The 23,679-nt window shown below is 44.4% G+C and overlaps 1 protein-coding gene across 4 annotated transcripts in view; it reads right to left on the bottom strand.

The window, feature by feature from the left end:
* MTRF1 (mitochondrial translation release factor 1) overlaps positions 1 to 23,679 on the bottom strand; it is an 89,655-nt gene that overhangs the window by 31,895 nt on the left and 34,081 nt on the right. For all 4 annotated transcript variants that reach the window (XM_030200552.1, XM_030200550.1, XM_030200548.1 and 1 more), the window contains exon 4: positions 22,195 to 22,276. In XM_030200552.1, coding sequence (XP_030056412.1) covers positions 22,195 to 22,276 — 82 coding nt within the window. The remainder of the gene's footprint in view (positions 1 to 22,194; positions 22,277 to 23,679) is intronic.

Genomic DNA, 23,679 nt, shown 5'->3' with positions numbered 1-23,679 from the left:
TAAGGAATATATACTCCTAATATTTAAGGGAGTCTTCCACACATGCTAATGGAAAAGTCCCTACCCATTGTTGTTTCGTGCCTGGAAGAACTGAGAGCGCCTGCGACTTCCGCAGATTTAAGGTAAAGCCTGAGAACTGACCAAATTGCTGAATTATGTGAAGCAAGTTGGGCAGAGATCTATTAGGATTGGTCAAACCACTAACAAGTCATCTGCAAAAACAAGGGTTTTAACGTTGTCTTCTCCCAGTTCCACCCCCAAACCCCCCACCGCGGTCTTCAGGACACGCAGCAGGGGTTCCAAGGATAATATTGAGGACAAAGGACACCCCTGGCATGGGCCCCAGCAAATCGGAAAGGATAGGGCTCATATCTCATTAATATAGAAGCCATTGGGGCAGAATAAAGTGTCTGCAAGGCTCAATAAAACTAACCCCCAAATCCAATGTGATGTAATACTTGAAATAAGTAGTCCCAGCCCACTTTATCAAAAACCTTCTTGGCATCCAGGCTTACTACCCGAGAGGGTATCTTTCCATGTTGACAATGCGCCATAGCTAACAATAAGCAACGTATGATACCTACCGACTGGCAATGATGAATAAAGACAACCTGTCCTCTGCCCATTAATCGGCGAAGAATCCCCACCAAATGCTCTGCCAATACTTTTGCCAAGATTTTAAGATCTACACTGAGAAGGGAGATAGGACAACACAAGTCCAACCGATCCACTAGCCATCCAGGCTTCAGAATCAAAGACACTAAGGCTGAGTTAGCGTGCTGTAGGAACTCACCATCGACTATAACGTCTTCACAGAATGCGGAAAGAGGCCCTAGAAACTCTGGAGGTAACATTTTATAAAACTCTCCCGAGAAGCCATCAGGATCAGGAGCAGAATAAAACTTCAGTGGTTTAATGACAAATTGTATCTCCTTTACAGTGAGGGGAATTTTAAACTGCTGTGTCTCCTGAGGAGTCAGGTGTGGGAGCCCCGCTGCCTCAATACAAGCACTCAGAGAGACCTGGTCTAGCTGCATAAAGTATTGGGTAAAAATTTGAGATATATCCTCACTTTTGTTGAGTATTTGTCTGCGGGTAATCGCCCATGATTCCCCCCCCCCCACACACACACACACAATATCTAACCAAGTATGCAAGCAGGCGCCCCGGACTTATTTCCAAAATTCTGAAATTGAAATTTACGGAATAGAAGTGACTGTGTTGCTCGTTCATTTAATAAAGAGTTCAGGGCCACCTGGGTGGCATGGAACTGCTCCCGTGTAACTGGGCAGGACCTACGCCTATATACTTATTTTTAGCTTTCAGCAATTGTGATTCTAAGAGCAGGACAGTCGCTGACAGCCGCCTGTTTATTATTTATTTATTAGGTTCAAAATGAGAAATTCTGTGCTGTGGAGCCAGCGATGCAACATCACAAAACTCTCCACGGAGTCTCTTGCTACCAATTCTGCTTTGCAGGCCAATCCCTTCTGAATTAAAATAGCCACTCCCCTCCCCCTGACCCGGAGAAGAAGCAGAATAGACTTCTCCAATCCATGATCTTTTTAACTTCTGGTATTCACCTTCCGTGAGGCGTGACTCCTGAAAGCATGCAATATCTATTCCGTGTCATTTCAATGCGGACAAGATTTTTGTGCATTTTACAGGAGATGTAATTCCACCCACATTCCATGTAATAAACTGCGCATACCCGGGCCCCGCCAAACTGAACCCACTGTCTAGAAAGGACACCTCTTTTGGCCTGGAGGCCAAGAAAGAAAATTCAGTGCAGAACCCCTCCCCTAAGTTATGTGAGATGTTCAATCCAGTCACAGTAATGCCTTGTCTGAATTCAGCTGCCAATTCCCCAAGTGTTATCTTGAGCCTGACATGCCCTATAATCACACTTACCCTACCTTCCCTTCCCAACCTCCCCCAGAATTTTCCCCCCTCCCCAATCCAAACCCCTAACCCCCCCCCCCCCATAGTAGCCCGAAGGTTCCCTACCACAACAGTGAATGGGAAAATGATCATGGGTGCACCCCCGCACATACCACACACACACACACACATATATATATATATATATACACACACACAGTGCACTCCATTTAAGTGCACGTCGGATAAGCACATGCTCTGTTTAACTGCATGCCGTACTTCGGTCCCATTTTTGGCACCATCAATTTCTATGGGGGCAAACTTCGTTTTAGCGCACCACTGATAAGTGCAAGATTCACTTATATGCATGGTTCAAGACCGCTCCTCTGCAGCGGAGTCTTTCGACTCCGCATAAGCGCATGCATGGAATATGGAAGCCGATTGACGCGTGACAACCAAAAAGATTTCAAATTTACTGCCTCTTTAACTGCCACAGGCAGAATAAGCAAAGGAATGTTGTTAGAGTGTACACCGGGGTTGTTGTCACGGCAGCAGAACTATAAGACTTTAACACTAGCTGAACGAATAGAAGTTCTTAAAAAATTAGAAAACGGGCAGGAAAAGCTGAAGAGGTAGAAGATGCTCTTCTTCGTGGTTTTCTCGAGTCAGGAGCAGACAGTTTCCTGTCAGTGGTCCACTGCTTATGGAGAAAGCTAACCAGCTAGCTGAAAGTCTTGGACTAACTGAATTCAAAGCCACTGTTGGATGGTTGGAAAGATGGAAGGAGAGGAACAGCATCAAATTCAAGAAACAGCATGGTGAGAAACAAGACGCTGATGACTTTGGTGTTGAAAATTGGGTTGTTTCAGTTCTTCCTATCTTGAATGAGTTTGCATCTCGGGACATTTTCAATGCTGACGAAAACGGTCTCTACTGGCGAGCGATTCCTGATGGAACACTTGCATTCAAACATGCCGAAACTACTGGAGGTAAAACGTTGAAGGACCAACTGACGATCCTCCTTTGCTGCAATATGGATGGGAGTGAGAAGCTGGAACCCCTCTCGTCATTGGAAAGAGCAAACAGCCCCGTTGCTTCAAGAAAGTTAAGCGACTTCCTGTGTCATACGAGGCTAACGCAAATTCATGGATGACTGGGGAAATTTGGAAGCAGTGGCTAAAGAAGTTAGACACTAGAATGCGGGCACAAAAGCATCAGATTTTGCTGCTTTGTGATAATTGTACTGCACACAGGGATGATGTCAGGCTGTCTAACATCAAGGTGGTCTTCCTGTCACCAAACACTATCTCTCTGATCAAACCTATGGATCAGGGCTTAATAGCCAATTTCAAACAACATTATCAGGCTCTTGTGCTACGTCGTCTGATGAGCGTTATGGATGACCAGACTGGCAAGGATAAACGTGCTGTTGAACTGGTTCGTAATCTATCACTGTTGGATTCCCTACATATGCAGAAAGAAGCCTGGAATCATGTTACACAGGCAACCATTGTGAACTGCTACAAGCGGGCAAGCTTTGTTAAGGATGTGGAGAGGGACGAAACAGATGCAGCTGTTGCAAACGCGTCAGATGACGAGGTTATTGACATCCCAGCCGGTGTTACTGAAGAGGAGTTCCATTGCTATGTAGCTGTTGATTATGATCTACAAACAGCTGAAGACAGCACTGATGTCGAAATATGCGCCTACACATAGGCAACAACAGCTGATGATGGAACAGATGAAGAAATGAGCAGCGAGGCACATGCTGACGAAATTCAACAACCTCCTCCTGTCACTTTTGCAAGAGCGCTGGAGAGTCTCAATACCGTGTGGGCCTATCTGGAGGCCACTGGATGTCAGTGCTATGACAGTTTTTTTTTTTTTATTTGCATGAAGTCTTTATTGAACAGGACAACAATACAATTTTGCCTCATACATTTCAAACAAAGTAAACTACCAATATTTTTTAAACATACAAATGTAACATTCCTTTTTGCATTCCAGTACGTCATCCAGTATCATCATATTTAAACCTCTGTAAACTTCAATGTTTTAAGATACATTTTCTATAATTATATTTATCAATAAGGCCTCCTTCCCCCCAACTACCCCCCCTCCCCTACCACCCACATCCTCCCAGTCACTACCATATCTTATTTTATACAGTTAACAGGTTAGATCATTATTCTTAATCTTTGGATAACGGTTCCCAAACGGAATGCCATCTATTTAACTGGTGTTTTCTTTCAGCAAGCAATCGTTCCATCTCACAAATATATTTTAACTTATGAAGCCATTTTTTGATTGAAGGAACCCCTGTCTGCTTCCAATGCGATGCTATGACTATCTTTGCAGCCCCTAATGCCTGCCGCACCAAGATCCGCTGATGCATTTTTAAGCCCTCCAATCTTGCAGTAAACAAGAAAAACTCAGGGGACCATGGAACTGCACATCCCACCCATTTCTGCAACCTGGTCTGAACTGATTTCCAGTAAGCTCGTACTTTGATACAGCTCCACCACACATGACCCATAGTCCCCTGCTGCCCACATCCTCTCCAGCACAGGCCCGATGTACCAGGGAAAATGCGCCGAATACGGTCCGGAGTAAGATACCACCGAAATAGCACCTTCACCGCATTCTCCTTGAGGGGCACATGTACAGACACACCTATCGCCCCTCTTTCTATTCTCTCCCACTCGGTCCCCTCCAGGGCCACACCCAGCTCCCGCTCCCAACTAGACCTGTGTAGAGTGTATCGAGCACCCTGCGCATTAATGCTTCTATATATACGGCCAATCAATCCCCTGGAAGAAACAGCCTTAGCACATATCTCTTCCACTTCTAGTGTGTCCCGTTGAAAGACCTGACTGATCGCTTTTGTTGTAAGGAGATGTTTAAGTTGATGGTACGCAAATTCATCTCCATCCCCGATATCATATCGGGCTTGCAGCATCGTAAATGACATTATTGAATCATTTTCCATTAATTGTCCCCAGGTCTTCAACCCCCCTTTATACCATCGTGTAAACGGTCCAACTTCAGTCCCAGGCAAGAACAATGGGTTGAACGCTATAGGTGACATCTTTGTAAGGACACACTGCCCCCTAGGAAATAGACTATCCCAGTAGTGGAAGGTGACACACATGGACGGACATACCCCCTCCCCTATCTCCCGGAACTTCTTAGGCACCCACATAATCGCCCCCAGTGGCATCGATCCCAAGGCATGCTGTTCCATACACACCCACTGTCTATCAGGATATCCCTGGTACCATTCAATAGCAGCCTTCCCCTGGGCAGCCCTATAATACCAGATAAGATTCGGGACACCTAACCCCCCTCTTCTCTTGTCTTGATAGAGAAGCTTACGTGCTAAACGCGGACGCCTACCTGCCCAGACGAAACGCATTATAGAATCCTGCAAGGAAGCAAGGAAACGTCTGGGCATCATCACAGGCAGCGCTTGAAACAAGTATAGCAATCTCGGTAGCACGTTCATCTTAACTATTGCTATTCGCCCAAACCAAGAAAATTCCTGTTCCCCCCATCTTTCCAGGTCTGCCTTTATCTTACCAACCAGTCCCGTATAGTTAGCTGCGAATAGTTCAGAAAGATCAGATGTTATACTAACCCCCAAGTATTTGATACGCTTAGATGCCCATCTGAAAGGAGTCGATGTTTTCAGAGATGCCACTACATTTGTCGGAAGCGTAACGTTCAACGCCTCCGACTTGGTCATGTTGACCTTAAACCCCGACACAGCAGAGTATTCCTTCATAAGGTGCATTAGGGTAGAGAAAGCGGTCTCAGGGCGAGTAACATACAACAAAATATCGTCCGCAAAAAGGGCCATCTTATGCATGGTGTCCGCTATTCTGGCCCCCGAGATGCCCGGATCTGCCCGCACTCTTGCTGCAAATGGTTCAATGACCATAGCAAACAATAGCGGCGAGAGCGGGCACCCTTGTCTTGTCCCTCTGTGCAAGGTAAACAAAGCGGAGTTACTCCCATTCACTCTGACACACGCCTTAGGAGCTACATAAAATGCCTCGATCCACCGCCTAAATTGAGCACCAAACCCCATAACCTCCAATACCTTATACATAAAAGACCAGTGGACTCTATCAAAAGCCTTCTCAGCATCTAAACTAAGAAGGCATAACGGCTTTTGATTTCTCTTCGCAAAAAACATGAGATCTAAAGTTCGTCTAATATTGTCCATGGCCTTACGATGGGCCACAAATCCCACTTGATCTGGGTGAATGAGCGTCGGCATTATAGGCCCAAGTCTATTTGCCAGAACCTTTGCCAGGATTTTGACATCTGCATTCAGGACCGAAATTGGCCTATATGATCCACATTCCATTGGATCCTTGTCCGGCTTGGGCACCACCGCGATCCATGCCTCCATCGTTGAGAGGGGCAAAGCTCCACCCCTTCCCACCCGATTAAAGAGGTCTGCAAGCAACGGGGCCAGGTCAGAAGCAAACTTCTTATAAAATTCATTGGGAAGCCCATCCAACCCCGGGGATTTATTCGCTGGTAGGCTTTTAATGGCCATCTGAACCTCAAGAGGCGTAACTGCCTCTTCAAGCGAGTCCCTGTGACTAACTGCCAGCGGAGATAGCGGACAGTTCTCTAAGTATTCCTCAATATCTTCCCTAGTTGGATTTATCTCTTGGGCATATAGTGTTGTATAAAATTCCGCAAAACGATTACGGATCTGTTCAGATGTAAATAACGCCGTATTGTGCTCATCCCGTATTTGTTGCACCGTTCTATCCACTTTTTGCCTGCGCAATTTTATTGCAAGGAGCCTACCTGCCTTGTTAGAAAATTCGTAAGCTCCTGCCTTATACTTTGCCTGCAACATACTAAGGTGTTCTGAGTAGATAGAATCTAATTTCATCCTCTCCCCGCTCAATTGTTGCATGATCTGGGGTGACTTGTCAACTTTGTGCTGACCTTCAAGTTGACGTATGCGCTCCAGGCAGCGTGTTATTTGTTGCCTACGTATCTTTGCTCGCTTACTAGCAATTTTCAAAAAGTACCCCCTGGAAACAGCTTTCAGAGCATCCCAAATAGTAGCAAGAGGGGGCCCTGAGTCTATATTGAACTCCAGGTACTCCTGTAACATTGCTCGGTAACCCGCCTCCACCTCAGGCTCATACAGTAGACTAGTATTTAAAGTCCATCTCCTCTCTTTAGTTTCGGCTCTTATGGTTGGTAGGGTAACCCATATTGGAGCATGGTCTGAGATTGTTACACTGCCCAGTCCCGCCGATGGCCCCCTCTCCACCAGTGCCACATCTACAAATATGTAATCTATGCGGGAGTATGAATCATGAACTCTAGAATGAAATGTGTAATCTTTAACCGCCCTGTGTGTCAACCTCCACAAGTCTAGCGTTCCCAGGGAATGCACCATGGATTCTAAGGCCAATGCCTCCTTCCTCCCTCCGTCTATTTTAGGAGAACCAGATCGATCCAGGGCAGGGTTCATAACTGCATTAAAATCACCTCCCATTATTAACGAACCCCGTACAAACCCCGCCAAGGAGTTCCTCACCTTTGCAAAAAATTCAACCTGTCCAGAGTTAGGGGCATATATAGATGCTATCGTTAAGTCCACTTGTTTAATCTGAACATGCATAAAAATAAAGCGTCCTCCCGGGTCTTTCTTTACTGCCAGTACCTGCGCCCCAACTGATGAATGAATCATAATTGCCACCCCACAAGTTTTAGAAGCTTCCGTGGAAGCACATTGGACCCCAGAGTAACCCGAGCAGGAGAGAAGTTTTTCATATCTACGCTGAAGGTGTGTCTCCTGCAGAAGGACCACGTGTGGCTTGAGCTGTTGCAGCTCTTTATATATTTTCTGCCTTTTTTGGGGCATATTAAGGCCCTTTACATTATAAGACAATACCTTTAAGTCAGTATTCATAAGTTAATTCAAAATGAACATGTTACCAACATTTTTAACTTTAAGTTTGCATTCCAAATAACTGTATATTCAATCATTGTTTGTAGAACCATCCTCCAGATCATATCCCCATTGACTCTAACCTTATCCCCTAGCAACACTTCAACCCCCTCCCCCCTCCCTACCCTTCTATTCCACCCTCTCCCCATCTCTAACCTCCCATGATATGCCCCAATTCCCTCCCTTCCACCCCTCTCCCCCCTTCCAACCATCCACCAGCCAATGCCTCTCGGCACTGAATGGGATTTATAGGGGAAGTAATACACTAATCCATCTAGCCACTCATCCCCTCCCCCCCCCCGCATCAATCCTACACCCACGTCCTCTTTTACCCATCGCACATGTTACCCACTCATCCAGCACCCATCCACCACTGCATTAATAATTACCACTGGTGCATTGTCCAGATTCCAACCTGCGTTACATGTCCCAAGGTTAAGATATTGCTCAAGTCCATTGCTACGCAAGCCAACTCAGGTCCCTCGCTTCGAAGACTTCTGCCCTACTCGCTTCCACTTCTGGAGCTTTGCTTGTGTAACTGGTGCCAATCCCATCGGTGGCGTTGCCGTTGCAGTTAATCCCGCTTCATGAAGGCTCTGCCATGCGTCCTGGACTCGACGAAACCGAAGCTGTTTGCCTCTGAGCTCGAAACACACCGCAAAGGGAAAGCTCCAGCGATAAGCAATCTTCTCTTTTTGCAAAATTTCCAGGACCGGCTTCATAGCCCTTCTTTGCGCCAGTGTACAATTTGATAGGTCCTGAAATACAGTGACCCTCGCCTCGTTGTACTCCAACGTGTTGTTTTTTCGGGCCTGCTGCCAGACTCGCTCCTTGAACGGGTAGGAGGCGAAGCGCACCACTATGTCTCGTGGTCTGTTACCCATTGCCTTGCCCAAGGACCGATGCGCTCGCTCGATTTGTAGCTCGTTAGGGACAGCAGCTTCGCCTAGAATCTTCTCGCACAGGGTACGTATAATGGTAGGAACATCTTCTCCGCCTCCACTCTCCGGTACTCCCCGGAATCGCAGGTTATGCCTACGACCCCGATTTTCAAGGTCGTCTAGTTTGTACTGTAATTCCTCTGCTTGCTCCACCAAGTGTGACATTCGCGATTCCATCGCCACTGCTGTTTCAGCCTGCTCCTCTACTCGTTCCTCGAGAACCTCCACTCGCCCGCCCAGCTCTCTCAGGTCTAGGCTAATGGCGTCCACGTGCTCCAGGATCTCCAACCGCGAGGCCTTGATTTCTTCCCTGATCGCCTCAAGGCATTTCGTTAAGTCTTTAGTTTGACTTTTCTTTTTTGCAACTGTGTTTTGACGATCAACATGGGAAGATGCAGTATCAGAGTCGGACGATCTCCGTGTTTCTGGGGACTCGCGGCGGGATAGGCTCTTCACCAACTGTCGGGTGGAATGCCGCTCCCCCTCTCGTTGCTGCGACCCCGGCGTTTTGCTCATCCTGTTCAGTAGTAACTACACTACCTGCCGGTAGGTCAATCTGCAATTTTTATAGTGGTTGAGCCCAGATGGTAGTTCTATGGTGTAAGACAGTGCAGGAGCTAGAAGTTCAGGCAGCCATCCAGCTCCGTGACGTCACTTCCTCCAGTGCTATGACAGTTTTTACCGTCTGGCAGATGTAGTCTATGGAACTCACAGACCCAAGATTGTACAGAGGACTATAACTGATTACTTCAAGTAAGCCTAATGTCAGTTAACGGAGACTGTATACTGTACGTATAATAATAAACAGTACTGTACATATGTTTATCAGATGTCAAGCTTCTTTGGGTCACAATGGTTAAGTGCATGCTCTGGTTAACTGCATGCATTTCTTTGGTCCCAGACCCTTGCACTTAAGCGGATTGCACGGTATTTATATATATATAACTTTTTAAAGTTAATACCTTGAACATTTATTATATACTGAACTCTTGCATTATAGATATCTGCATTATTACATGGCAATCAAAATCTACATTCAGTCAGTGGGCCAGGAAGCTTAGATAGTCATAAAGGCTACTTCTTAACAAGGACTCCATGCCCAGAAGTATGGAGAGACCTATGGTTTAAGTATAACAAAATATCTGCGTATTTACATATAACCTGGTGCTCAATGCCAATCCATATTCAATCAAAGAGCCAGGAACTCAGGCCGCCAAAAAAGCAACACCATATCAAGGCCTCCCTGCACTGAAGTATGGAAAGAAATGTGCACTAAGTAACAGAAAGTATCTACATATTCATATATAATGCAGTAATAATTCCACATTCAAACAAAGAACCAAGAACTGAAAGAGTCATTAAGGCAACACCTTATCTAGACTTCCATGCTCTGAAGTATGGGAAGAGAAAAACATGCATTAAGTGTCTGAGGAAGGTGATTTCTGAAGTTCTTTCAAAAAGTCCTGGGCCTCCAGAGGAGTGCCATAAGCATGCCACTTTCCATGGTGGAATATCTTAAAGAAAGCGGGACAGATAAGCATGAAGTGCTTTTGTGGTTCAGGTAATGCCTTGCAGATGGGTCCAAAGTGGCATCTGCGCTCCTAGAGCGCCATTGAATAATCTTGGAAAATTTTTACTGGTGCTTCATCATAGGTCAAGGTGTCTCTTTTTTGTCTGAATCCACGCAATATTTTCATCTTATGAACAAAGTTAAGCACTTTAGCAACTATAACATGTGGCCAAGTCCCACCTTCCTGCTCACGGCTCACTCTATGTACTCACTCCAAGCACAAAGGACTTGTGCTGTCCAAGAGAACAAATTCAGTTTTCATCTAGTGTTCCAAAAATGTTGGCAAGGCTTGATCAGGGACCGACTCGGGTATACCCACAGGAGACTGTCTCTCCTAGATCTATTTTCCAGGTCATCTATCTGTGCTGCTTGGTCCCGGACTATCTTTTGCAAGGCAGTAAAAGCAGTTGTTGTTTCAGTCCTCGCATCCTCCATTACCGAGACCCTCTGTTCTAGCTCACCAGTATGGTGGGTGGTATCTGCCAAGAGAGCTTCAACGCTTGACAGCTACTCTGAAATCTGGCCCAACTGGGGTTCCAATGCATGCTCTACTGCCTCCGTTAACTGTTTTAATTGCATTGCTGTGGAAAGCAGGAGCGCAGTAGCTGTCGTCTGCGCCATCTTGAATTCTCTGGTACCGCATGCTTCTTCAGAGTCTTTTTTGTTGGATTTCCCTGGCATCGCTGCCTTGGACTGCATTACAAATGGATCCATACACTGGAGAATCAGAAGGCCGTAATTTAGTGCAGACTGCTCGCTTGTTTCACCAAGGAGCAGGAGCCCTTGTAGAAGAACAGAAAAACGTCCGCTCTCCTCAACTTATTATGTGATCCTCCACAGCCTGATTTTATAACAGAACGCCTAAGTGAAAGGCAACTATTTCTGACCCCTCAAGGAAAAAATCTAATACAAGACAAAATTGTTAAAAATTAATTTCAGCTAATACTTGATTTCACTTCATGCCGTGATGCATAACGTTGGCTGAAAACAGTTCTGTTCTCTTTAATTGAAAGACAGCACCCAGAACAAACTTCTGTAGCATACAGATGCCAAAGCACACATTTATGCCTGCTCTGCCCAATCTATGTCCATGGGAATGTCTAAACCTTTATAGTATTATTGCCACATCTAATATATGATGTAAATTTGGGAAAACAAAACCACCTGTCTTAACAAATGCATTCCTTTTAAATATTGTTTAACATGATAATTGTATTTAAATTTAACTGAACTTTTCTGGTAGCTGTATGGGAACTCAGTCTATGCCAGGGGTTCTCAACCCAGTCCTCGGGACACACCTAGCTAGTCAGGTTTTCAGGATATCCATAATGAATATGCAGGAAATAAATTTGCATGCCCTACTGCCATTGTATTCTAATTTTATCTCATGCATATTCCTGAAAACCTGACTGGCTAGGTGTGTTTCAAGGACAGGGTTGAGAACCCCTAGTCTACATTAAATATTGTAGAAAGTCCAAAAAAGGTGCCTTTATAAAAGGCAATGAAAAATAGTGCAGACATGGCATGTCCCTGGACTGCAATGCTTTCAGTGGTCCTAGACTTCTATGGACTTGCTTAACACTAATGTCCCTCACTGGGTCCTCTTGCTTGTCTCTCTTTAGGATTTCTCTGCAGCGTGCTTACACCACTTACATGAGGTCCCAAATCCAGCTCCAACAGCACACAAATGCTGATAGAAAAATTTAAACCTGCTCAAAAAAGGTGTAAATTTGTGTGTGAATTGCTGTATTCCATAAGAAAACTTTATGCCCTGGGAACTATGTGCATATTAAATACATTTCTGTGCATACATTTTACGTGACCACACAACTGTATAAAATTGTATAACTCCTAATCCTTACTCACTTGTTCAGTACCCCTATTTTATCATCCCCACCTTAGTAATTCCCTTATATCTTATTTGTCCTGTCTGTCCTAATTAGATTGTAAGCTCTGTCGAGCAGGGACTGTATCTTCATGTTCAAGTGTACAGCGCTGCGTGCATCTAGTAGCGCTACAGAAATGATAAGTAGTAGTAGTAGTAAAAGCCCTTTCTGCATATGAAACAGACTTTACAAAAAAAAACCTTTATGAATAACCTCAGGTATGGAAATATAGAGAAGAATGTTGGACTTTTATTATAGGGTTATGCTGCTGTTGTTTGGTATATAACATACTTATTTATCATACACAAGGGCAAATAATTCTCTTCTTTTCAGTCTCAAGTGGAAATTTAGCAGTTTTATCTTTGTATCAGTTGTAATTTTTTTGCATTTCACTATTGAGTTTAGACTTTTTGAGGCCTGTGATATATTTTACTTGGCTGCCCAAAAACATTTAGGGGGTCTTTTACTAAAGATTAGCTCGAGTTATCTGCTTCAGGGCCCATAGGAATAAAATGGGACCTGCTGCTGGTAACGCAAGCTAACCTTTAGTAAAAGACCCCTTAATGATTCGTGAATTTCTGCCACGCCCACTGGTCCCTACTTCAGACATTGTGGGACCAAAACAAGCTATCACAGTCTACAAAGATGCCAGATTTCTCTAGGGCCTACCCAGAAGTTAGATCTGCAAATTTAAGTTTTAGAACTGATCTGTGTTCATTTTGCAGAATTTGGGAAGACTCTGATGGGCCCAGTATCTTTATCTGCTGTCATTTACAATGCTACTATGATGCTTTGTGCTATAAAATTATATATATTTTTTAACATTCTATGCTTGTTTATAGTTTGTTTTAAAAATCTGTATGCAGTTTTATTGCTTCTGCTTCAATGTTATTTGTGGGAAGCAAATTATAAAATGAGCATAAAGACAGAGAAAATGATGGCAGGTAAAGACCATATGGGCTATCCAGTCTACCCATTAACACAGCTCCTCTGCTGTACAACCCTTTCTCTCCCTCAGAGGTCCTTAGTACTTGTCCTATGCTTTCTATACTGTCCTCTCCTCCATCACCTCCGGAGGTTCCATCCATTTACTAGTTCCTTTCTGTATGAAAATATTTCCTTAGAATACTCCTGAGTCTACCCCCTTTTACCCTCATCATATAACCCCTTGTTCCAGAGCTTCCTTTCCACTGAAAAAGGCCCAACTCCTATGAATTTAGACCCTGGAAATATGTAAATACCTCTATTCAGCTACAGACAGTAGTTGGCATTTTTTTTTTTAATGCTGGTTGCTGTTCCTGAAATTAGTCTGGATATTTAGTGCCAGTATCCACTGAGGTTATAGGTGGTATATATATTTTTCAAATAAATAAAATTAAAATAAATAAATAAATAAATATCCAGAGATTGTGGCTGGCACTGAATATTCAGGCTTCAGTGGCAATTGCCACTGCTATCCAGACAGCTAACCAGATAAAGTTAGGACAATTAGAACAGCCTCTTTACTGTCTTAACGCTATCTGCATAGTTATCTGGTTAGTAGACTGAATATCGCTACTAACAGGATAACTTCTGGCTCTGCCTTTGATCCACCCCTGTATCGTGCTAGCACTATCCAGATAGTGCCAAGGCAGTCTAATGATATTCAGCAGCACTCCCCGTCTCTGGATGGTGCTACTGAATATCTGCAGATAGCTGTGGCTGAGAAAAATAGTGAAGTTACTCACCTGTAGCAGATGTTCTCTGAGGACAGCAGGCTAAGTATTCTCATATCTGGGTGATGTCATCTGACAGCCCGATGCAGATGCTGATTAGCTATGTGTAGAACATTCTAGTAGCATCCCACCGCGCACGCTCTGGTGCCTTCCCGCTCGATGTGCAAGTGTGGGTCCCTCAGTCATGTAAAATAGCTGAAGAATACAACTCCAAAGGGAAGTGGGAGGGTATGTGAGAATACTTGGCCTGCTGTCCTCGGAGAACACCTACTATAGGTGAGTAACTTTGCTTTCTCCGAGGACAAGCAGGCCATCTGTATTTATTTCAATTTATTAATCGCTTTTATGAAGAGATTCACCCAAGGTGGTGTACAGTAGATACAGTTTAACATCAAACTCACAATTTTGTTAACGGCATAACAATAATAAAATGTACAAGTATTCTCACATCTAGGAATCCCTAGCTACCAGCCTCACTGAAAACAACAAAGCTAGGACTATAGGGACTCAAAACATCGGGGCCTTGAAGTCAATTGACCTTAAACTATATACAATCTAGTGCAGCCTGGAACACAACAAAACTAGGTTTAGGAGGGTGGAGTTGAATTCTAGACATCAAACAAATTCTGAAGTACTGTTTAACCAAACCGGCTGTCACGTCAGATATCCTGCTCATGGCAGTAGTGATATGTGAATCTGTGGACTGAAGACCATGCTGCAGCCTTGCAAATCTCTTCAATGGAGGTTGACCTCAAGCGGGCTACCAACGTAGTCATGGCTCTGATATTATGAGCCTTGACATGACCTTCTAGTGTCAGCCCAGCCTGGGCATAAGTGAAGGAGATGCAATCTGCTAGCCAGTTGGAAATAGTGCATTTGCTGATTGCTACCCCCATCCTGTTTGGGTAAAAAAAAAAGCTGGATGGACTATCTATAGGCTTTAGTGCACTCCAGATAGAAGGCTAAGGCTCACTTGCAGTCCAAGGTATGCAGAACACTTTTGCCAGGATAAGCATGTGGCTTTGGGAAAAACGTTGGTAGAACAATGGAGAAATCAGGTCTTACCTGCTAATTTGATTTCCTTTAGTCTCTCCAGACTAGCCCAGGATTGGACTGATGGGTTATGCACTCCTTCCAGCAAGTGGAGACTGAGAACATCTGAGTCTAGAAAGCCAAGCTATGCCACCATCTACCGGAACCCTATTGCGCTTCATGACGGCCGAGACCACTGTGTCAACCACCGGCACCTTTAAAAGAGACCTGTTGGAATCCGAGACCAGGTAAAGGCGCACCATGGATCTGGCCAGCTGAAAGGGGGAATCTGGCACATCCTACTGAGCCTGAATAATATCCCGAATGTCCTGATGCATAGGAAAGGTTTTCCCAGAGATCTATTACCTTTAACCAGCTAGTCCACCTTATAGACTTCAGGTACCAAGGGCTGCTCCTCTTCAAAGTGAAGCGTGGAGGCCACTAAGGAAATGAGTTCCTGAAGATCTTCCTTATGGAAGATCCAGATGACTGAGGGATCTTCTCCCGGTGGTAAGGGGTCTGAACTTGTCTCAGAAGAGACCTGATCCTGTAACTGTCTATCTTGCAGGCCTTCTTCCTCCTCCAGGGAGAGCATCTCCAAATCCGGGTTTAAAGTAAGGTCCTCCTCCGGGTCCCAGGAGACCCTAGCCCTCTTAGCAGGAGCCAATTGTCTAGACAAGTGATCCCCCACAGAAGCAGCCCCAGCGCCCAACTTTTTAAATAAAAAGGCCTGGTACATTTGGAGGACAAACTCAGAGGGAAAACCTCCTTCCTGTGCCCCCCCAGGGACACTGCAGCATTAACAGACGCTTGAGGAAAAACCGGAGCAACCCGATCCTCAGCAGTGTTCAGTGCTGACAAAATGGCGGATTCCCCCACCAAAACTGAGGGCCCTGGTAACTCTGAAGATGGACCCGAGGACGCCAACTGGATCGCAGCTGACGGAGGGGCTGGAGAGGGAGCCGCTGCCGGGTCCACCACTGTGTAAAATTTACATATTCCAAGCGCGTCAATGCTACGCCGCTGGCAGACGGTATATTGTTTGAGGTTCTCCACCATAGCACGGGAGCGCAAACTCCCCTGCCAAGCCTTTTTTTTTGCCGAAGAACCGCTCTACCGCAGTAAAGACCAAGATATAAAAACACAAGGCGTGCCACTCAGGACACCGACAGAGCTGACCTGCTCACTTATGCCAAGGGGAAAGAAAGCAATTTAAACTTTTTTTAAAATGAATTTAGAACATGGCTGCCTCACCCTGAAGCTACAATACTTCCCGTCAAAAGGGGGTGAGCTCTTACCTGCGAGACCAGTGGGAGACAAGAGGGGAAGGGACCCGGGAACTCCCAAGTGTAGCACCCCTGAGGCCGGGAAAATCCTCTAGCAAATGCAGCCTCCACAAGACAGTTCCTCAGTGCACAGAAAAGACAAAAAGGTTTTGTTTTTTAATCAAGAGCTAAAGAAAAGAGAGAGAGAGAGACTAAGGGCTGTTGACCGAGAATACTAAATCTAGGGTCACATGGCCAGGGCGCTTATTGGCTCTCTAGAGTCAGAAGTTCTCAGTCTCCACCTGCTGGAAGGAGTGTATAACCCATCAGTCCAATCCTGGGCCGGTCTGGAGGGACGCTAAGGAATGACTGGTTATGCTTGAACTCTGACACTACTGTAGGAAGGAATTTAGAGTGCACGTGGAGAACTACTCTATTGTGGTAAAACTTAGTGTAAGGTGGATCAGCTACTAGGGCCTGAAACTCATCGTTTCTGCAAGCTGAAGTGACAGTCACCAAAAACACAACTTTCCAGGTTAAATATTTCAGATGGCAGGAATCAAGTGGCTCAAAAGGAGCTTTCATCAGCTGGGTGTGGACAATGTTGAGATCCCATAACACAGTTGGACGTTCGATGGGAGCTGGGAGGGTTTGTCAACATCAAACCTCTCACGAGGCAAACAACTAGAGTCTGTACAGAGATGGGCTTACCTTCCACATGGAAATGGTAAGCACTGATGGCACTGAGATGTTCCCTTATAGAGTTGGTTTTCAAACCAGACTCAGAGAGGTGCAGGAGGTATTCAAGCAGTTTTTTTTTTTATTTTCTTTTTATGCAATTAAAAATAAATTTACAAGATTCCTCTTGATTCAGAAATACAGGGGGTCTTTTATTAAAGCTTAGCTCGAGTCATCTGCAGCAGGATCCATAGGGACAAAATGGGCCCTGCTACAGATAACTTGAGCTAAGCTTAAATAAAGACCCACATAGAGAATAATATAAGATAATGGGCAACATCAGCTTAGAACTAGAAATAATTCACTCTTCCTTAGACCACAAATTGTGAGGGAAGGAGGGAAAACAGCAAATAAAAAATATAGGAGTTATCTAAGGAAAACTGAAAAATAAGAAAGGCTTAACAGGTACACCCTTGCATCCTAAACAAACAAATGCAAACTAGCTTATACAACTTCCTTTAGATCTAGAAAGGCATGCAATTGTTCAGGCACAAAAAAAACAACAACATACTTTGATTGTCTATATCTGACTCTACATTTGCATGGAAAAGCCAATAAGAAGGTGGCTCCTAGATCTTGTCCACAACCGCAGCAGCTTTAAAATCTTGAAGACCTTTAACATCAGTTAGAATCTGCTTAATCTGTCCAGCAAAGTCCGATTTTAATATTTCAACATTCTTATTCATTACATCAAATTTGGAAACCAAAGAAGTTACTTCCAAAGCAGTTTTGCCCAACGTTGCATTGAAATCTTGAATTGCCTTCCAAATAAAGACACTGCCATGGAAGCAACCATCACTGCTTCTGCTCTCTCTCCTAGAGGCCCCATTTTCGGCGTCCCCTCCTCACCAGACCTAACTTCCCAGTGGTTTCAGGCAGCTGGGAATCTAGTGAATGTCATTTACAGTCCTCCAGAGTTGATGCATGCTGTTCTCTGGTGGACAATTCGGCCATAAGAGTCTGCGCATCCCCACACCCATGGCGGAGAGTCTGGATGCAATATCAAAAGAAATGTAAGTGCCTCTAGCCAGATACTTTCTGTACTTCAGCTACTTACTGGCCACCTGGTAAAGCTCTGCGGCCTGCTCCTGAGGGATAGAATCCGCAAAATTAAGTGTACTACATAGCAAAGATTTCAAGTAAAGGCTCATGTAGGGCTGGGAGGTCTGGATGTGGGCAAAAAGTATCGAGGCCCAGTGGCGTACCAAGGGGGGGGGGCGGTGGGGGCGGTCCGCCCCGGGTACACGCCGTTCGTTTCCATGCTCCCTCTGCCCCTTCCGGGGCAGAGGGAGCATGGAAATGAACGACGCTGACTGGCGCGCGGCACCCCCCCCCCCTGGCGTGCACCTGGGGGGGGGGGTTTGCACCCGGGGGGCGGGGCGCATCGGCGATCCGCCCCGGGTGTCAGCGCCCCTCGGAACGCCACTGTCAAGGCCTGATAAACCTTCCTCCCAAATGAGTCTAGTATCCAAGCCTCTCTATTTAGGAGAGCCAAGGCATCAGTCCTAGAGTTCCTAGCTCATTTGAGAACGTATTCAACTGTCATGCCCCTCATCGGGTTCAGGAATCCACTAGAGTCCTGCAGCATGTCGTGCCTAAGAGTTTTGTGAGTGTTAACTTTCTGCCTACTCCACTTCCCTTTTATAGCCCTAAACAGATGACTTCACTGTATATAAGCAACAGGCTTCCAGAATTGTGCCTCTCCAATGTTTGTTCCCTGGACAATTCCTGCTTCCAGCCCTGCTTGCTCCAGTCCTCCAGTCTTGCTGTTCTTAGCCTCGACTCTATCAGGCCAGCTCCCAAGGGCTTTTTTAAGCGCCAATCCCAAGGCTCTTTTAAGGAACCCGAACTATAGCTACGTAATGCAAGGTTCCACGTTAGGAGTCACAGTCCAAGAAAGGGATCTCGGCGTTGTTGTTCATGGTACGATGAAATCCTCTGCTCAGTGTGCTGCAGCACCTAAGAAATCAAATAGAATGTTAGGTATTATTAGGAAAGGAATGGAAAACAAAAGTGAGGACGTTATAATGCCTTTGTATCAGTCCATGGTGTGACCGCACCTTGAATATTGTGTTCAGTTCTGGTCCCTGCATCTCAAAAAAGATATATTGGAATTAGAAAAGGTACAGAGAAGGGCGACGAAAATGATAAAGGGGATGGGACAACTTCCCTATGAGGAAAGGCTGAAGTGTCTAGGGCTCTTCAGCTTGGAGAAGAGACGGCTGAGGGGAGATATGATAGAGGTCTATAAAATAATGAGTGGAAAGGAATGGGTAGATGTTAATCGTTTGTTTACTCTTTCCAAAATTTCTAGGACTAGGGGGCATCCGATGAAGCTACAAAGTAGTAAATTTAATACGAATCGGAGAAAATATTTCTTCACTCAACATGTAATTAAACCCTGGAATTCGTTGCCAGAGAATGTGGTAAAGCTGGTTAGCTTATTGGGGGTCCAGACAGCTTCCTAAAGGAAAAGTCCATAGACCATTATTAAATTAACTTGGAGAAAATCCACTGCTTATTTCTGAGATAAGCAGCATAAAATGTATTGAGTTTTTGGGGGATCTTGCCAGGTATTTGTAACCTGGATTGGCCACTGTTAGAAACGGGATGCTGGGCTTACTGGACCTTTGGTCTGTCCCAGTGCGGCAATACTTATATACTAGACAACCCTGTCATGTTCCATACTGTGTCTGCTAGGCACTGCGTATTCCTATACTTCTGCCTGTCCGAGTAAGGTCCTGCCTTTTCCAGCTCTTGGACTCTGCCAGGCGGTCCCATCAGCAATGATCAACGAGGGCCTGCGCAGCGCTTATGCTGCACAGATAGAACCAACCTTGTCATTGTCCAAGGGTTCACCTTCCCCAATCGTGACAGTGACAACCTGAAAGTGGTGAGGTACTTGTGCCTTAGGGTCTTCCTCCAAATCCCATGATCAGTCCTAGCCAGACTCCTCACAGACTGGACTGAGTGAGTCTGTGCCTGCTCTAGCTCAGTGGAACCATGTCCATGCCCTGAAGGGTACCAAGGTACAGCCCTACCCTCAAACTCTGGGGAAGCTTCCTCCCCCAACATTGAGAGTGTTACTGCATAAGTCGATGTTAATACACTTTGAGACGCTGGCATCAAGGATCTCTCCACGGGCATGGTCAGAGCCTCAGGAAAAATCTGGGGCTGATCCGCAGTTGGCACAAGCGCTCTTGATGCCTGAGCGGAGTGCAACTGCAGTATCTGCGCTAGCTCCTCCCTGAGCATGGCTCAGTACCGCTCATCGAAGGAAGGCATCGGCAAAGATGGGGGAGCCAGGACAAAGGCAACCTGAGAAGAAGTCAGTGCCAAATTGCAAGCGGGATCCTGGCTGCTTGAGACTTGCGCAACAACACCTCTACCAAGGAGGGGGAGTGCTCCTCCCAGTGCCGGTGCTTGTTGGGTATTGGTGATGCTGATGCCTTGGCGCTCCCAGTACCGTGCATCAAAGAGGGCTGACACTTATGCTTCCCACAACACTCAGCATCACGGTCCTTTGGTGCTGATGAGGATGCTGCTGAACCCATATGTGCCCTTGGTGTCGGGCCTGATGCTGACCGGTTCCCATGGCTTACTTTCAGTGCCCGATGACAAGAGAGGTGGAGACCTCCTCGATGCCAGTGCACTCTCATTGGTAGTCGAAGTCTGAGCAACCACTGAGGTCGATGCTTCTGGTGCCAATGTCAATGGACCAGCCTTTGAGGAGCTAAAAAGTTTCTCCTCCTGGACCTGCTACACCCTCTGTGTCCTCCGCTGCATTTTCAAACACAGAGAATAAGTGTTAGGCCCAAGGCACCCGATGCATCATGAGTGCGGGTCTATCACAGAAATCACGTGACTACATTGGACGCACCTCTTAAAACCACTAGGGGGTCTTCTTAGACATCAAAAATAGAACTGTGGAAAAACAAAGACTGAGGAAAGGCACCAGTGCATGCGTGGTGGGACGCTGCTAGAAATTTCTATAAACATCTCGCTAGTCAGCATCTACACCAGGCTCTGTCGGATGATGTCACTCAAATGTGAGAATATGGATAGCCTATATGTCCTCGAAGAAATCCAGATATTTCCCTTTGAACGTGGACCCTATACTTAGAGCTTCAAGTTTGTCCTCATATATTTTATGACAAAAGCTGCTAACTAGAGAATGACACGGGGACCAAGTTGGTCCCCATCTCCATGAACTCTGTCCCTATTCCCGCAAATTCTGTTCCTGTCCCTTTCCTGTACCTGTCAATGCGTGCTCTGTCTGATCCCATCCGCACAAACCTCGAGCAGTTATGATTTTAAATAATTTTATCAAAGTATTAAAAGAAACAATATTCTGTACAACTGTCATTTAATAAATCACAAACAATACAGAACAAGGATCAACAAAACCCCTGTCTCCCCTCCCCCCCTTACAAGCATCCTCTCTTCTATCAGGAAAACTGAATAAGCCAAATTACTACAGAATGCTACATAGAAAATTCATGCTAACAGAATACCTTGGTCACACACACAACACAAAATTTAAAAAAATGCATATTAGCTGATCACAAATGATAAATATAAATTAAACCAATACTGTGCAAAATATAAAGATCACACATGCCAGAGATGGTGTTAGGGGAGTACAACTAGGACAACTGCCCCCTGGCCAGAGAGAGCCTTAGACCTGCTAGAAGCTGAAGAAGGCAGGGTCTGGTGGTGGGTTTTAGGGTCCCCTCTCAAAATTTAACACCAGCTTTGGCAGGATACACATGGTAGAGGACCAAAAAAGGGGAGATGACAACATGGATGCGCTTGTATGGTTGGAAAATATCCTTAGCTGCAGCAATATAGGCAGATGTAACCAGGCAGGCTGAATGGGCCAGCTGGCCTTTATCTCTCAACATCTATCTTCGTTTAATAATGTCATTCTTTTCTGTATTAATGGATCTTAGACAATAGTTAAAGAGTATTAATACACATATGCATGGGTGGTCTAAATTTTGAAACAACTTCACATATTTGTTTCACATTATTGAGATTATCTTTTAAAATACAATTTCTGCTAATACCTATATTTGGATTTACAATTAAGAAAAATCAACTCTATAGAGAACCATTCTTGAGAAACTGCATGGAAAAATAATTTTTTAAAAACAATTTTTGAAAGATGTCCTGACCTCCAGTTGTTCTGCCAGATGTCACCTCCAAAAGAACATCACGGTCATCATATTTGTCCTGTGGCACTAGAATCTGGAAGAGCTAAGAATTGGGAGAAGGTATTGTTAGTACACATTTCATAAATTATAGTAAGCCTTTCAAAAAGGTACTAGCTACTGCTTTGAAATTCTCACAATCTTACCCAATAAAACAAACAAAAAAAAGTTAATTCACAGCTAACTAAAGGGAATCTCACTATGTGAATTTACTACACTCATGTGTCAGTCGCTCTGTTATATTAAAAAAAAAAAAAAAAAGGTTTGCCCTGCCTCTTCAAGAAAATGAATCAGTTTACTTTTCTTCTTCTTAGGACAGGACCCCCAAAATCAGTTGAGTTTTCAGGATATTCACATCATAAATTTGAATAGGTTGATCTCCAATTTATAAAACATTATCTAATGTATATTCATTGTGAATTATATATATATATATATATATATATATATATATATATATATATATATATATATATATATATATATATATACACACACACCAAGAACAGACATTAACCATTTGTGTGAATAAAACAGAGATTTGCACATAGAAATGGCTTATTACAAAACTGCCCAGAATATGTAGGTAGTATGTCATCCAGTTTTATGCATGCTCTTATCTACAATGTGCAGTGGCATACCTTAGGGTGGAATCTGGACCGACACACATACTTTGGATTTTCAAAAGAATATATATACATTTTCTGGAAAACTCTGTGATTACTAAAAGCTAGTTGTAAGGGTGTGCATGCAGTTTCATTGGGTTGTGCACATACACAAGGACTAACACTGACTGCATATACTGTACTGTAGCAGGACTTTCTTATTCACTCCTTCCCTGGCTGAGATTATATTCATGCACCTTTCTAACTTCACATGCAACTTCCTTTAAATGAGTCCCCTTATTTTCTAACTTAAAGACTGTGTTATTTCAGTGAGCATTTAATACTGATAGAGTTTGAGTTATCCAAGGTGTCTCAAGTTACTGTGCCTTGTGTAGAAGATAAGACATTTTTTTTATTAATTTTCACAGTAATACAAACAAATCCAGGTTGTAAGGCAATACAGAGAAATTTGTAAAAGGAAAAAAAAATTAGTTTAAACATACATACTAAACATATTAATCTTTTCACTCTTCCTTAGACCACCAAAAGTAAGGGGGAGGAGACCAAACAAATTTAAGGAGAAATATCACTCAAAGAAAAAAATCCTAGTTCAAATTGGCATAGTCCTGTTTTTACATTCTATTAATTCACTTTACTCGCTGATGTTGATCGTTCTTCCTATTCAGTTAGATGGATTTTTAGCGTCTAGAAAGGCCTTTAATTGAGGTGGCTCAAAAAATACATAATTCCAGACATGCAAATTATACATTTACACGGATATGCCAAGGTAAATATTGCACCCAATGCTCTCACTTCATCTCTCAGTGCTAAGAATTGTTTTCGC

This window comes from Microcaecilia unicolor, chromosome 4 (genome assembly GCF_901765095.1).
Source record: "Microcaecilia unicolor chromosome 4, aMicUni1.1, whole genome shotgun sequence".
Lineage (NCBI taxonomy): Eukaryota > Metazoa > Chordata > Amphibia > Gymnophiona > Siphonopidae > Microcaecilia > Microcaecilia unicolor.
The sequence above is the reverse complement of the archived record's forward strand: the minus strand, read 5'-3'. Positions and strand labels throughout refer to the sequence as shown.